Source organism: Delphinus delphis, chromosome 13 (genome assembly GCF_949987515.2).
Source record: "Delphinus delphis chromosome 13, mDelDel1.2, whole genome shotgun sequence".
Taxonomy (NCBI): Eukaryota; Metazoa; Chordata; class Mammalia; order Artiodactyla; family Delphinidae; genus Delphinus; species Delphinus delphis.
This window is the reverse complement of record NC_082695.1, coordinates 51,505,346-51,522,895: the sequence shown is the minus strand read 5'-3', so window position 1 is coordinate 51,522,895 and position 17,550 is coordinate 51,505,346. Positions and strand designations below refer to the sequence as shown.

The 17,550-nt window shown below is 37.5% G+C and overlaps 1 protein-coding gene across 1 annotated transcript in view; it reads right to left on the bottom strand.

Annotated features, from left to right (window-relative positions):
• KIAA1328 (KIAA1328 ortholog) overlaps positions 1-17,550 on the bottom strand; it is a 385,660-nt gene that overhangs the window by 40,901 nt on the left and 327,209 nt on the right. The window contains exon 10 of the mRNA XM_060028920.1: positions 16,545-16,653. Coding sequence (XP_059884903.1) covers positions 16,545-16,653 — 109 coding nt within the window. The remainder of the gene's footprint in view (positions 1-16,544; positions 16,654-17,550) is intronic.

Below are 17,550 nucleotides of genomic sequence, written 5' to 3'. Positions count from 1 at the left end.
GAATTCAGCACCACCAAACCAGCTCTACAACAAATGCTAAAGGAACTTCTCTAAGTGGGAAACACAAGAGAAGAAAAGGACCTACAAAAACAAACCCAAAACAATTAAGAAAATGGTCACAGGAACATACATATCAATTATTACCATAAACGTGAATGGATTAAATGCTCCAACCAAAAGACACAGGCTGCCTGAATGGATACAAAAACAAGACCCACATATATGCTGTCTACAAGAGACCCATTTCAGACCTAGGGACACATACAGACTGAAAGTGCGGGGATGGAAAAAGATATTCCATGCAAATGGAAATCAAAAGAAAGCTAGAGTAGCAATACTCATATCAGAAAAAATAGATGTTAAAATAAAGAATGTTACAAGAGACAAGGAAGGACACTACATAATGATCAAGGGATCAATCCAAGGAGAAGATATAACAATTATAAATATAAATACACCCAACACAGGAGCACCTCAGTACATAAGGCAACTGCTAACAGCTAGAAAAGAGGAAATCAACAGAAACACAATAATAATGGGGGACTTTAACACCTCACTCAATGGACAGATCATCCAGACAGAAAATTAATAAGGAAGCACAAGGTTTAAATGACACAATAGATCAAAGAGATTTAATTGATATTTATAGGACATTCCATCCAAAAACAGCAGATTACACTTTCTTCTCAAGTGTGCACAAAACGTTCTCCAGGATAGATTACATCTTGGGTCACAGATCAAGCCTCAGTAAATATAAGAAAATTAAAATCATATCAAGCATCTTTTCTGACTATAACGCTATGAGATTAGAAGTTAATTACAGGGAAAAAAACATAAATAAAACAAACACATGGAAGCTAAACAATACATTACTAAATAACCAAGAGATCACTGAAGATATCAAAGAAGAAAACAAAAAATACCTAGAGACAAATGACAATGAAAACACGAAATCCAAAACCTATGGGATGCAGCAAAGGCAGTTCTAAGGGCTTCCCTGGTGGTGCAGTGGTTGACAGTCTGCCTGCCGATGCAGGGGACACGGGTTCGTGCCCCGGTCCGGGAGGATCCCACATGCCGCGGAGCGGCTGGGCCCGTGAGCCATGGCCGCTGAGCCTGTGCGTCCGGAGCCTGTGCTCCGCAACGGGAGAGGCCACCACAACAGTGAGAGGCCCGCGTACCGCCAAAAAAAAAAAAAAAAAAAAAGCAGTTCTAAGAGGGAAGTTTATAGCAATACAAGCCTACCTCAAGAAACAAGAAAATCTCAAATAAACAACCTAACCTTACACCTAAAGGAACTAGAGAAAGAAGAACTAACAAAACCCAAATTTAGCAGAAGGAAAGAAATCATAAAGATCAGAGCAGAAATAAATGAAACAGAAACAAAGAAAAAAATAGCAAAGATCAATAAAACTAAAAGCTGGTTCTTTGAGAAGATAAACAAAATTGATAAACCATTAGCCAGACTCATCAAGAAAAAGAGGGAGAGGACTCAAATCAATAAAATTAGAAATGAAAAAGGAGAAGCTACAACAGACACTGCAGAAATACAAAGCATCCTAAGAGACTACTACAAGCAACTCTATGCCAATAAAATGGACAACCTGGAAGATATGGACAAATTCTTACAAAGGTATAACCTTCCAAGGCTGAACCAGGAAGAAATAGAAAATATGAACAGACCAATCACAAGTAATGAAATTGAAACTGTGATGAAAAATCTTCCAAACAAACAAAAGTCCAGGACCAGATGGCTTCACAGGTGAATTCTATCAAACATTTAGAGAAGAGCTAACACCTATCCTTCTGAAACTCTTCCAAAAAATTGCAGAGGAAGGAACACTCCCAAACTCATTCTATGCGGCCACCATCACCCTGATACCAAAACCAGACAAAGATACTACAAAAAAAGAAAATTACAGACCAATATCACTGATGAATATAGATGCAAAAATCCTCAACAAAATACTAGCAAACAGAATCCAAGAACACATTAAAAGGATCATACACCATGATCAAGTGGGATTTATCCCAGGGATACAAGCATTCCTCAATATATGCAAATCAATCAATGTGATACACCATTGAAGAATAAAAACCATATGATCATCTCAATAGATGCAGAAAAAGCTTTTGACAAAATTCACACCCATTTATGACAAAAACTCTCCAAAAAGTGGGCAGAGAGGGAACCTACCTCAGCATAATTAGGCCATATACGACAAACCCACAGCAAACATCATTCTCAATGGTGAAAAACTGAAAGCATGTCCTCTAAGATCAGGAACAAGATAAGGATGTCCACTCTCTCCACTATTATTCAACATAGCTTTGGAAGTCCTAGCCACAACAATCAGAGAAGAAAGAGAAATAAAATGAATACAAATTGGAAACAAAGAAGTAAAACTGTCACTGTTGGCAGATGACATGATACTATAGAGAACCCTAAAGATGCTACCAGAAAACTACTAAAGCTAATCAATGAATTTGGTAAAGCTGCAGGATACAAAATTAATGCACAGAAATTCTTGCATTCCGATACACTAATGATGTAAAATCTGAAAGAGAAATTAAGGAAGCACTCCCATTTACCACTGCAACAAAAGAATAAAATACCTAGGAATAAAACTACCAAGGGAGACAAAAGACCTGTATGCAGAAAACTATAAGACACTGATGAAAGAAATTAAAGATGATAAAACAGATGGAGAGATATACCATGTTCTTGGATTAGAAGAATCAATATTGTGAAAATGACTATACTACCCAAAGCAATCTACAGATTCAATGCAATCCCTATCAAATTGGCAATGGCATTTTTTACGGAACTAGAATAAAAAATCTTAAAATTTGTATGGAGACACAAAAGATCCCAAATAGCCAAAGCAGTCTTGAGGGAGAAAAATGGAGCGGGAGGAAGCAGACTCCCTGACTTCAGACTATAGTACAAAGCTACAGGAATCAAGACAATGTGGTACTGGCACAAAAACAGAAACATAGATCAATGGAACAAGATAGAAAGCCCAGAGTTAAACCCACGCACCTATGGTCAACTAATCTATGACAAAGGAGGCAAGGGTATACAATGGAGAAAAGACAGTCTCTTCAATAAGTTGTGCTGGGAAAACTGGATAGCTACATGTAAAAGGATGAAATTAGAACAACCCTAACACCATACACAAAAATAAACTCAAAATGGATTAGAGACCTAAATGTAAGACTGGACACTATAAAACTCTTAGAGGAAGAACACTCCTTGACATAAATCGCAGCAAGATCTTTTTTGATCCACCTCGTAGAGTAATGGAAATAAAAGCAAAAATTAACAAATGGGACCTAATGAAACTTCAAAATTTTTGCACAGAAAAGGAAACCATAATCAAGACGAAAAGACAACCCTCAGAACGGGAGAAAATATTTGCAAACAAATCAACGCACAAAGGATTAATTTCCTAAATATATAAACAGCACATGCTGCTCAATATTAAAATAACAAACAACCCAATCCAAAACTGGGCAGAAGACCGAAATAGACATTTCTCCAAAGAAGACATACAGATGACCAAGAAGCACATGAAAAAGCTGCTCAACATCACTAATTATTAGAGAAATGCAAATCAAAACTACAATGAGGTATCACCTCACACCAGTTAGAATGGGCATCCTCAGAAAATCTACAAAAAACAAGTGCTGGAGAGGGTGTGGGGAAAAGGAAATGCTCTTGCACTGTTGGTGGCAATGTAAATTGATACAGTCACTATGAAGAACAGTATGGAGGTTCCTTAAAAAAACTAAAAATAGAATTACCATATGATGGAGCAATCCCACTACTGGGCATATACCCAGAGAAAACCATTATTCAAAAAGACACATGTACCCCAATGTTCATGGCAGCACTATTTACAATAGCCAGGTCTTGGAAGCAACCTAAATGCCCATCGACAGATGAATGGATAAAGAAGATGTGGTACATATATACAATGGAATATTACTCAGCCATAAAAAGGAACGAAATTGGGTCATTTGTTGAGACGTGGATGGATCTAGAGACTGTCATACAGAGTGAAGTAAGTCAGAAAGAGAAAAACAAATATTGTATATTAACGCATATATGCGGAACCTAGAAAAATGGTACAGATGAACCAGTTTGCAGGGCAGAAATTGAGACACAGATGTAGAGAACAAACGTATGGACACCAAGGGAGGAAAGCAGCAGGGGGGTGGTGGTGGTGGTGGGATGAATTGGGCGATTGGGATTGACATGTATACACTGATGTGGATAAAACTGATGACTAATAAGAACCTGCTGTATAAAATATAAAATAAAATTCAAAAATTCAAAAAAAATACATTCTGGAGTAAATTTTATCATCTGTGAATTATATCTCAATAAAGCTGCTATTAAAAATCGAAACAAGGGCTTCCCTGGTAGCGCAGTGGTTAAGAATCTGCCTGCCAATGCAGGGGACGCGAGTTTGAGCACTGGTCTGGGAAGATCCCTCATGCTGCAGAGCAACTAAGCCTGTGCACCACAACTACTAAGCCCGCATGCCTAGAGCCCGTGCTCTGCAACAAGAGAAGCCACTGCAATGAGAAGCCCGTTGCACTGCTCCCGCTCGCCACAACTAGAGAAAGCCTGCATGCAGCAACAAAGACCCAATGCAGCCCAAAGTAAATAAATTAAATAAATAAATTTTTAAAAAAATTAAAAAAAACCCCAAAACAAAACAAAAAAAAAACAAATTAGCAAACATATCCTTGAATGGCTCTCCCCTCGCCCCTACCCAACAGCCCTCTAAAAGGTTACAAAAATAAATAAATAAATAAAAAGGATTAGAGTTGGCATGATGAGGGAGTGAGAGTTGGGTGCCTGTGTCATAGCCAATTGATCTCATTCAGTAGTTAAACCTGACTGGACTATAGGCTGCAGGTGGTGGCAAGAAGGTAAATTTGAAAGAGTTCATTGTAGGCCACACAGTATTTCATAATTTTTGTAAAGGCTAAATGAATATATCTCTTAGAAGTTAATGTTAAATAATCTATGATAGTAAGCTACAATTCTAATTCTGTGATATCTTTGATCTTCAACCTCTGATATGGAAAGCTTCAGGAGGTAAGCTTTTTATTTCATCTAAAAAATTCGTTTTAATCAAATATCCAATTTAAATAATAAGTTCCGATTTGTTTCCACCTGGTTTGCTATTAACTTATTCTAGACATTTCCTTATACTGACAGCTTCCTCTACTACAATGTTTCCTTTTCTCTTTCAAATAAATAGTTGTGTGAAGGAGAAATTTTGATTTCTTTGCCAGCAATGACTAGCTAAAAAAAGATCTTGGGGACTTCCCTGGTGGCGCAGTGGTTGAGAGTCCATCTGCCGATGCAGGGGATACGGGTTCGTGCCCTGGTCCGGGAAGATCCCACATGCCGCGGAGCGGCTGGGCCCGTAAGCCATGGCCGTTGAGCCTGTGCGTCCGGAGCCTGTGCTCCGCAACAGGAGAGGCCACAACAGTGAGAGGCCCGTGTACCGCCAAAAAAAAAATGTATAAAGGATGAATTCTCCATGTACGCTAAGAAACACAACTGCCCGCAAGGCTTTTACAAGACAAGCAATTGTATACAAGGTTGGTCTGCTTTCTAAATAACTTGCCATCCTGGTATGAGGCTGGAGCCTTCTCGGCTCTAATGATTGGCTCTGGTTTTCAAGTAGCCCATGTCCTGTGACAGGGAAATCCTGAAGCAGCGTCCCTATTCTAATACAAGTCACAATCCACCTCAGAATCTTCCAGCTTTCCCAAAGGAAGAAACAGCCTCTCATGTATAATAGTAATTACTCTCTCCTTGCTGGCCAAGAGGCTTACATTCCAGACAAGTTGATCATTTTATAGCATTTAAGGACAAGTACAAAGCAACGAGATGATGCGCTTTCAATCTCAGTAATAGTCTTACTTTAGTATGCACCCACGACAGAAAGAAAATCAATGAAATGCTTGGTAAGTAAACAGGTAATGCAATGGCCAATTACTCTTGAGCTTCAAGACCAACTTGGACTCTTTCTTTCATGGATAATGTTAGGATTTGTACAGCAAGTGGCTCATTCATATTCCCTATAAAGATATAGAAGACATATCCCAGAAGTCTTAAGGCTAATGAAAATAATTAGCCTTAATTACACATAAACACATAAATTAATTACACATAAATTATTAGCCTTAATTACATATAAATAAACACATAAATAAAATATTTAACACATAAATAAACACATAAATTAATTACACATAAATAATTAGCCTTAATTACACATAAATAAACACATAAATAAAATATTTATGTGTTTCCCTTTATTATTTACAAATAACTTTCATATGTACCTGTCTCTTAACCTGTCTCTTGTGGTTAAACTCACAAAAGTTTACAGGTAATACAAAATGTTAAAATGAATTTCTCCACAAGAAATAAAGAGAAGGTAGATTGAAAGAAAATAAAGGACTGTCATATCTTTTTGGGGGGGAGCTTATTAATATCAAAAGCAAATAATTTATGGGGAAAATATGAAAAGTGTTAAATATGTTAAAAGTGGTATATATACACATATCAATACATATATTTGAATATATAAACAGTGTACAAAAGTGTCCAACTGAGCTGAAAATGCATTATTAGTCAATGACCATTAACTACTACATTATTCTGTTCTCTTCACTGTAAGTATTCTCATTGATAATGTCTTTGATTTACTCAGTGGCATACTTGGCACTATCATGCACGATCTTGACCATTCTTTTCCTAAGGCAAAGCATGTAGCCTACACTAATATACAGTAACCTTTTTCAATATGACTAATGACCTCAATTTGGACTTCAAGGGGGACTAACTTCTTTCTGTTTTTCTCCTAGTGTCCTTCCTAAAGTAAAATCTAATGTTTTCCAGACACAGTTTCGTTTAAACCTAAAAATGAAAAAACCTTCAGTAAACGCATGTTCACAGAGCATAATCTCAGGAAACGTAAATTATACCTGGCCCCCTGTCAACTGGGAAGGCCAAAGATATCCGAGGAATGGCTCTTCCCTGTGCTATGAATGACGTGGTGCCAAGTTTGCTCATCTACTTAGCATTTCTAAACTACCGGCCAGCGGAAAACCCAGAGATTTCAAAGAGAAGTTTAAACCATGTTATTCTGAAATCAATTACTTAATTTTTTAAAATTAATTAATTGTTATTATTATTTTGGCTGTGTTGGGCCTTTGTTGCTGTGCATGGGCTTCCTCTAGTTGCAGCGAGCAGGGGCTACTCTTCATTGTGGTGTGTGGGCTTCTTATTGCAGTGGCTTCTCTTGTTGCGGAGCACGGGCTCTAACCCGTGTCCCCTGCATTGACAGGTGACTCAACCACTGTGCCACTAGGGAAGTCCATATTTAATTATTTTTGAAAATACTCATCTCTTTATTATTTTCTCCTCAAAATGTGTAAATTACTCTGAAATCGAGAGATAGATGTACATGTTTTCATTTTGATTTCATCTCTAAACAAAGGGTATGGTTCAGACATTGGATGGACAGCTGGAAAACTGAGGTTCCATGTAGTCAAGGGACTCTGCCAAGGCTTTGCTACTGCTAAGCTGTGAGGCAGGATGAATACAGGTCTTTGGACTTTAATTCTCAAGGCCTTTCCTGTAAGCCATGTTGCCTGTCTACATGCAAGGATTTTTAATTTGAGAAAACCAAAACAAAGAACTGGCCATAGGCCTAAGTAGAAGAAGCTCTATGATACGGCTGAACACAAGATAATGGAGTGGTATATATTCTATACTAAGTGAAAACAATTGTGAGATGTTATCTAAGCAATCAAATCCCAATGCGGGGACTTCCCTGGTGGCGCAGTGGTTGAGAATCCGCCTGGTTCAATTAATCTGGTTCAATGAATCCAGGTGAGGCCTAGAAACAGGTACTTTGTCAAAGGTTCCTAAGCGATTTCAATGTGCAGATAGAACCACTGCTCTGAAGGGAATTAAGCTCTTTCAGAATTTTTACAAAGAGCTAATTATGAGAAGAAATCCATTATCAATAACTTTGAATGCAGGGTTATTCAGTTTGCTTCTAAGCCACATTTCTGCACAACACTGTCACTCAGTGCATTTGGCAAGGGGGAGCCTGTGTCATTCACATGTACTGTGCTCCAGGTGCCCCCCAAAATCTTGTTGCCCAGAGCATAGAGAAAGAAGCTAACACTGAGGGCACACTGTGGCCCAGAACCAAGTTAAGGCTTTGGATACCTAGTCACGTTTAATCCTCTGAGCAAATTTGCAAGGCAGTTACTAATACTCTTATTTTCGCATGAGGAATCAGGTTCAGGCATGTTTGCAAGCATGTTTCCATGGTGAATATTAAAAAATACAACCCTATGGCCCACCTCTGAGATGAGTCTAACCCTATTCCTAACCTTTTGTCAGGGAATGCACATAGAGTTTAGAATTACAATAGCAAGGTCCAAATCTGAGCTCTGTTCCTTATTGCCTGTGCGGTCCTAGGAAGTTCTACAATGACAACTACTATTAGCCAGGTACCAAGACTCTGCTAAGTACTTTATATAAACTATGTTGCTTAACCATCATGACCAGACTATGAGGGAGATATTATTACCCCCATTTTATAGATTAAGTGATTTGTTCAAAACCACATAGGCTAGCATTCAAACCTAGGCCTATAAACCTAGGTGTTATAATTATTACCCCTGGGCTCTTAAATGTTCTATTGCCTCTCTGAGCTTTGTTTTCTCATGATTGTGAGGATCACATTAGGTAACATACATAAAAGAATTTTTTTTTTTTTTTTTTGCGGTACGTGGGCCTCTCACTGTTGTGGCCTCTCCCGTTGTGGAGCACAGGCTCCGGATGTGCAGGCTCAGCGGCCATGGCTCACGGGCCCAGCCGCTCCACAGCATGTGGGATCTTCCCAGACCGGGGCACAAACCCGTGTCCCCTGCATCGGCAGGTGGACTTCTAACCACTGCATCACCAGGGAAGCGCCCATAAAAGAATTTTTATAAAAGCATTTAAGTGCCTAGGACAGCAAGTGGCACTCAACAAATGTTTCTTAACATTGAAGTGAAGGGAATTTGCTAATCTTGGACCAAAGGCACAAGTCTAAAACAGCAGTTGACGAGGCCAAAAACTGAAATGATAGCAGGAACTGGCAATACTGAACAGATGTCACTAATTGCAGCATTTTCCAGAATTCAGTGCCCTGGAGAAGACCCACCAGGAAGCATAATCCTCACCTACTGCTGGCTCAACAAAGAAATAACATAATTATGTCTTATGTTCCAAGGGTAACCTTAGATTTTTTGCAACTACTTGGAACTACAGAGCATAAAATTTTGAAATGGGTTTACCTCCTATAAATGTGTGCCCTTTGTTTCTTTTTAAATATTGTTTTTAAAACTACGTAATACATTGTTGTTATAGAATATCTGGAAGATATAGAAAAGTGTGAGCAATAAAATAGCTCTTATAATCCCTTCCCCTAGAATTTAGAGAGATTTCCTGAAGCCAAGGACTAGAACTCTAAGTGGCTAGTAAGCATAAACTGTTGTAATGTACACTTTCCCTACTGTAAGTTCATCCTATGTCAAGAGTGTCTTGACAAGATTCCTCAAACTGAATTCATTTCTTGGAATTATACTGTGTCTTTATTATTTCTACTTAGCCTATTTGTTTCTGTTTTCTTAATTTACACACTCTATAAGCAGTGTTTGCAAGAGGAATGGATGATTATATTAACGGCTTTTAACAGTGGGAATTATTACAGTAACACCCCCAAATCATGGCTTAATTAAAAGGAACATCTTTTCATCAAACACCTAAAAATTTCCATGCATTCAGCTGTTCTTGGTAGTAATGCACCTGCCAGCAGGGAATTTCAATTTATCAACCTAGCTTCAATAAAAATCCTTTTGAATGGCTGGACTTTTCATCCTCCTGATATGGAAGACAGGTGTATTTATAACTTGATATTTTCTTTTACATATTCAACCAATTATTTTCTGAAGTTTTTGGATTATCCCTTTTTATTGTCATCATTTATGTGCAATATATCATTCAATTTTGTTTTTATTTTGTTATTTGCAATATACACAAAATGGAAAAGTTATAGTAAATAGCATTTTGATTGTGTGTAGTGTGTAAACTATTATTCGGAGGGCATATAAAGCTAAAATGATAGTTCTTGGCCTAGAAGCCCACACTTGTGGAAATCATTTTGAAAAAAATCTAAGAAGAAATTCTATCTAATACTTTGAAAATGAATTTTAATAGTCATTAAAAAGAGCTTTACAATGATACGTAATTTGTATAAACATATATTGTGAAAGGACATAGCTGAACTTGCCCAACACAAGATCTGATACATAATAGGCATTCAGTGAATAGTAGCCAGTATTGCCACATATGGTCACCACTCATGTGTTCTATTGTATAGCAGCAATGAGTTCTGCTATTCAAACCTACCACATAAACCCAAGTAGTGCCTGTAAGGCCCTAGTTTGAGGTTTGGGATTTTAATTTAGTTCCTCTTTCTCTACCTTGGAAGGATAGCACATTATGTGCTAGGCACATGAGGGGATCTGGTTAAGTTCTAAAAATATTTGTGTGAATGTACAGGTGAGAAAAAAGTCTGATTTTTTAAAAAAAGGATTTTGTTACAGTTAGGATTCTGGGCACAAGTGCAAGAAAGCGTTGCAATTTGGCTGTTGTGTGTAATAGAAACACAGCACTTCCCCTTCTGTGTAAGACTAAGTTTCTTCCTATCAAGTTATAAAAACAAATTCTAGGGCTTCCCTGGTGGCGCAGTGGTTGAGAGTCCACCTGCCGATGCAGGGGACGCGGGTTCGTGCCCCGGTCCGGGAAGATCCCACATGCCAAGGAGCGGCTGGGCCCGTGAGCCATGGCTGCTGAGTCTGCGCGTCCGGAGCCTGTGCTCCGCAACGGGAGAGGCCACAACAGTGAGAGGCCCGCCTACCGCAAAAAAGAAAGAAAGAAAAAAAAAAAAAAAACAAATTCTAACTCTTAAAGTAAGTTTGTCGGATTCCTACTCTAAATCAGAATTTTATAGGCTTAGTGCCTACACCTAAGAACAAAATTCAAGTTTCACACAGTGTGAGAAAATGAAAAAACAATGAAATTTGGGATGAGAAGAAAGAAAGAAGTAAAAGACATCCAAATAGTTAAGAAGTAAAATTATCTCTTTGAATGACATGGTTTTATATGTAGGAAACCCTAAAGACTCCACACACAAAAAAAACCTGTTAGAACTAATAAATGAATTTGGTGAAGCTGCAGGATACAAAATCAAGATACAAAAATTAGTTGTGTCTCTTTACACCAACAATGATCTATCAGAAAAGGAAATCAAGAAAAAAAATCTCATTTATGATAGCATAAGAAAGAATAAAATACTTGGGAATAAATTTAATCAAGGAGGTGAAAGATTTGTACACTGAAAACTATAAAACATTGAAGAAAAGAATTGAGAAAGACACAAGTAAATGGAAAGATATCCTGTGTTCATGGATTAAAATAATTAAAATTGTTAAAATAACCATACTAGCCAAAGTGATATACAGATTCAATGTAATCTCTAACAAAATTCCAATGAAATTTTTTGTAGAAATAGGAAAAACAACCTTAAAATTCATATGGAACCACAAAAGACTCCGAATAGCCAAAGCAATCTTGAGAAAGAAGAGCAAAGTTGGAGGAATCCCACTTCTTGATTTCAAATTATATTACAAACAGTATGGTACTGGCATAAAAAAAGACACATAGACTCACTGGAGAGAGTCAAGTGCCCAGAAATAAACCCAAGCATAAATGGTCAATTGATTTTCAACAAGGGTGTCAAGATATGCAACGGGGAAAGGATAACCTCTTCAATAAATAGGACAGCATGTGGGAAAACTGAATATCCACATGCAAAAGAATGAAACTGGACCCTCATCTTACACTATACACAAAAATCAACTCAAGGTGGATTAAAGACTGAAATGTAAGATCAGTGACTATAAAACTCCTAGAAGAAGACACAGGGAGAAAGCTCCTGACATTAGCCTTCAAAATGATTTTTTGCGTGTGACACCAAAGGCTCAAGCAACAAAAGCAAAAATAAACCAGTGGGACTACATCAAATAAAAAAGCTTCTGCACCGCAAAGGAAACATTCAACAAAGTGAAATGGCAACCTACAGATTGGGATTCAAATATCTGCAAGCTATACATCTGATAAGGGGTTAATATCCAAAATATATAAGGAACTCTTACAACTCAACAGCAAAAAGCAAAGAGTCTGATAAAAAATGGGCAAAGGACCTGAATAGACATTTTCCCAAAGAAGACATAGAAAAACACTGTCTTCAAGACAGAAGTTTAAGTTTTAGATTGCAGGGTACTTGGATCCTTCCAGCCTGGGTTGGCAGAGTGTGGTCTCAGGTTCCCAATATTCTGAGCCTGGGTCCCTCGATCTCAAACTCAGTGGGCAAGGAGTCTCCACAAGCCACCTTCAAGTCAGCCGTGTGTGAACAGTTGCCTGTGAGCATGACTGTGCACTGGGACTTGCTCTATAGAAAGCTCGGCAAGGTGGAAACTTACAGCAAAAATTTCAGAACACATAAAGCGTATGGTCTGACAGCAAAGGAACAAGGTCTTAAAAAAAAAAGAACAAATTAAGCTATTATTTTTTAAAAGTTCCCCAAATAAGCTATTAAGTCCTTCAAAGCACATACACAAATATTTTCCAACCTCCCTCAACAAAAAAAACAAGCTCTACAAAATCATCCCTCTTGACATAGCTCAAAAAACAAACCAAACAAGTAAAACAAAAAACATCAACTTGGTGTTGTGATAAAAACGAATCTTTCTGAAAAAACCTAGAGTAGTGAGGTGAACAGTGCTTCCTAGAAATAGGCTAACTACAGTTCCAGTTCCAAAAATTCACTAATTGGGCATGATTTGGTGAGATCAGTCTTTCTCTCTTCACATCTCACAGGGAAAAATAAAAAAAGAGGTCAAGAGTACCAGTCTTAACTCTTACGAGTCAGGAAAGAACAGAGAGAAGGAGCCTTAGTAACCTTTTACTTCAGGGGCTGAGCGTGTAAGCCTGCTGCTGCAGGCCTGGTATTTGCCTCTGTCTATCAGTTTGGAAGGAATCATTATTGCGCTGTCATTTGACTGAGAGATAGAAACTCCACCGGTATTTTAAAAAGTGACAAGATATCTGTTTCACTGAACAATCCCAGAAGATAGTCTTCATTTTAATATAAAATGTTCCAGATTTACATACCTGAATAGAAAAAAGACACCAACATAGAAAAAATATACTGCATGCAACAAACAGACTTTTCTCCTTGGTCAAATTTGAAATAAAAGATTTGAAGATCCAAAGCTACCTTAATGCAAATATCTGCCTGTTGCAAGTATACTGTTTGATGAAATTGGCATACATCAAGTACAATTAGAAAGCTTATTTATAATGAAGAAATACATAATTCTGCATCTTAATGGGGATGACAATTACAGCTGATGGCTGTTAATTAACGTTAACTTCTTTTGCTCTGGGTCTCAGAGATTTCTTATAAGGTCTGTATGCCGGCAATGGACACAACTAATTCTGCAAGGTACAAAAGGGGTAATTATCAGCAACATTTGTGCTCATAACAAATTCATTGGTAACTTGCCCAGCTCTGGCTCCACACTGGAGACCTGAGGATCAAGTAGAATTGGTAAACTCTGACTCAGTGTCATGGCAGGAAAGGTATTTGTTCAACTTTCTGAGCAAAGGCTCACCTACCCACCAGGTGTTCAGAATGACAGAGAAAAGCCCCTCCAGTTCTCTCTCCTGGTGGAATGGTCTGTGGGTGTTGCCTGTTCCAGGCAAGCAGAAATGCAAGGCATTGTTTAGTTCAGTGGTGCCACCCTCCTGTACCGAGATGCCCACTGTGCTTACTTTCTTGGACAGCTCAGGGGTGTGTGATCAGTATTGGAGGCCGGAAGTAAGATGGAAAGGGAGAAGCACTGCAGGTCTCAGCACAGAAAACTATTATAAAGCCCTCTTTGCTTGTGCTGTAAATTACATATTTATTTTGTTAGCATGAGATAGATGAATATTTCCACATACAAAGGTGCCCTGCTAAAATCAGGATAAGTGATATTAATGTCCTCTGGTCAGTATTATCGAACCTCGAAAGCAATAAACTTTATGCGTCAATAAATATTACATTTGCAACATAATTAACATTCCTTTACTGTCTCTAGCACTTATTACACATTGTAACCACAAGTCTACAATACATTATTCACATTTGGGGTGTCACCAAGTGATGGATTGCTGTAGGAGAGGCTGTCCTTTAAATAAATCAACAAATAAAAATGCAAATGTTAACATTTTCAGCCACAACTTCTCCCATCTTGAATGCAGAATGAAAATTTCACATTACATTGACACGCAGCAGAGAGAACAATTAACAACGTACACTGTGAATGAGAAAGATGACTTTGCCAAGCTAGGTTTTATCACCTGCACATGGACCCACATGGGACTCTTATAGATGCCAGCACTTTTCAGAGAACAAAGGAAACCTGTCGCCCACTGGCATCTGTCCCATCCCCATCCTTTTCTGCAGGTCTTGAAAATTCTTGGAATTTAGGGTGGACAGGGAAAGTACTTTTATTCTTGTTCTCCTCAGTACTTTCAAAGGTTTCTTGGAATGAAGAACAACAGGCTTTCCTCTTGTGTTAAGAGTTTATACGTAAAAGCAGTCTATAAAAAAATGCCTTTTCTACACTTTGAAATAAAAATAAATCAAATAATCTTGATTCTGAAGTCTGGAAAGCAACCACTGTGCCTTCCTGCTAACTGATTTTCATAGTACTGAATCTTATTCTTTCAACTCTGCACTTTGTATAATAGACCTAAAATAGGCCATCAAGCACTTCTAAGGATAAAATCTGGTGTGCTGCACATTGTTTTGTTTAGCCAAATGCTCATTATTTAAGAAGCTTCTGAGAATCTGTATTTAGCTGAACTGCAGCATTAAGAACTAATAGATAAAGAATCCTTTTTTTAAGGTTTGTAGATATGAGTCTTCACAGCAATTTTAACCTGGGCTTGTAAAACTCTACAAAGTTGATATGGCCATTTCAGAAAATGTGTGCTGAGGATGTACTATAAAACGCTTACTGGGGAAACATTTTATTCTTTTTCATGCTTTCCTCTAAACTGAAGTGCAATCATCAAAAACACATTAGAGTAGTGTTAAAGATCTCATTGAAGATCTTAGTGTCAAAGATAGGAAAATTCATTAAGTTTGAAAATCCAGATTGTCTTTCCTCTTTACCTATAACTCCTCCAAAGAAATCCCTCAAGATGAGCTAGGATGGATCCTGTCTGAGCACAAGCATTCATCCACAATGTTAAGTGGTCCAAGGTGGAAGCCCCATCAACCTTTCAGAGCCACAACTCACTGTAGGTCTTTGGCAAAATGCCATGCATGGTAGCATTAAAAATAAAGGAGTAATGGACAAAGAATGTGGTAAACTAGCTAAATTTTCTTTTGACTGTGGGTGGCTTCCAAAATAGGGACGTTGTCATTGTCAACTATTATAATATTTAAGATCATGGGCTTTGGAGTCTGAAATGCTGGCTCTACCTCTTACTAGCTATGTGACCTTAGGCAAGTCACTCAATCTCTCTGAACCTTAGTTTCCCGATTTTTAAAATGAGTATGATAGTAGTACCACCTCATAGGCTGTGATGAAGATTAAATCAGATAATGCGTACAAAGGGCTGGGCACATAGTAGATGCTTAATAGATGATAGCCATTATTATTATCCTCTGTGTTAAGAGTCATTTCCCAAAAGTTCTTAATTAAGTCTTAAAATCTGTATTTATTTGATAAGATGCTAGGAATTTAAGTGCTCAATCATATGCCCAAGGAAACATAAACCAAGCCCTTTTGGTGTTGATGTTTATATATTCAGCCTTAAATGTATAATATGGGAGTTGGCTTATTAGATATGAGAAATTTTAATAACGTAGTTCTTTTCCTGACTCCAGAAAAGGCTGGTCAAAGTATTAACTCCTCAAATGTCTCTGGTATAAGTAAATGTTGACAGTCACTTAACTGTAGTACAAAACCCACTACAGTTTTTAATATCAATGAATTCAGTTAGTTAAGCTTACAGTCCAAGTGTATAACCATTCCATGATAAGTTGGGAAGGACCTGCTGCTAAACAGATTTTTTGATGAAAGGCAGGATTAGCTTTGTGTTTCTGTGGAAATCCTTGTCAATTGCCATTATCAATTAAGGAAAAGCATGCATAAAGGAAAGGGCTCCATGAGTTCAACCTGGTCATATCTAGATGCTTCCAAATAAGGGCCTCTCTCTTGAGTAGGAGGCATTAACAATTTTCAAGATTTTTCAATACTTATTAAATAACTCAAAAAAAGTTCTTATCTGCAGAATATTAAAACAAAGAATCCCTGAAACTTACCGGGGAGTGTCATGTTGCAATGATGCTGTGGTTGTGATTACAAGCTCCTTTTGGCTTCCTGTTGTCATAGGAGATGTGGACGCATCTTTTCTTACTTCTGCCGTTGTCCCTGCATGAACAATAAAGGAAATAATTTGGGCACTTAATAAAAGGAAAAGTCTATTCTGAGTAATATATTCGTATAGGAATCCCCAAGCTTTAGAAGCAAGCCATTTTCCCCCATGAAATGAAACAATGGCAGATGGAAAACTCGGTGAGTTGTTTCGGTTTTGTAAACATCAGTGATACATAATATCTTGTTTTTAAAAAAGTGCATTTGTGCAATAACAGACTAACTAGAGATTTTGTTTTTAAACCTGATGGCCTATCAAAGTCCTGCTGATTTGGGTTTATTGTAAAAATGCCCAAGGAGGTAGACTGGTTTATTTTGTTCCTTTTAACTATCAATATCATAAGAAAAGTTCTTTCCTCTCTTTGACAAAATTGATAATTCCAGCACTTTGTACTTCTACACCCTCCAAATTAAATTGATCCTAACCCCAGAACTTTCAAGGTAGACATAAATCTTGAATAGTTCTTTTAAAGAACTCAACATGTAAGATGCTAAACAAGTAAGATGCAAAAACAAGTAAGATGTTAAAACAAGTAAGATGCTCAACTAACCATTCTAGGGTTGATTTGGCCTTTGTTCCTTTCTAGCAATAAATGTTTAGTTGATAATTACTTTCTTCTTCTGGAGTGCTCAAGACTAAGATGGCATGGACAGAAAGACCTTTTGTTTGTTTTATAATTATTATTATTTCTAATAATAAGAAATTTATCCTCCTTTTTAAAAAAAAATAACAAAATTGCCAACTTTTTATTCATTAAAAATACAATAAGGCTTTTTCACATATCAAATTCTCATGTTATAGCTGGAAGAGACCTTGGACATCATCTCATCCTGCTTCTTATTTGATAGATGCTTTTTGTAGGATGAGCTTCAGTAATGTTTTATTTTTTAAAA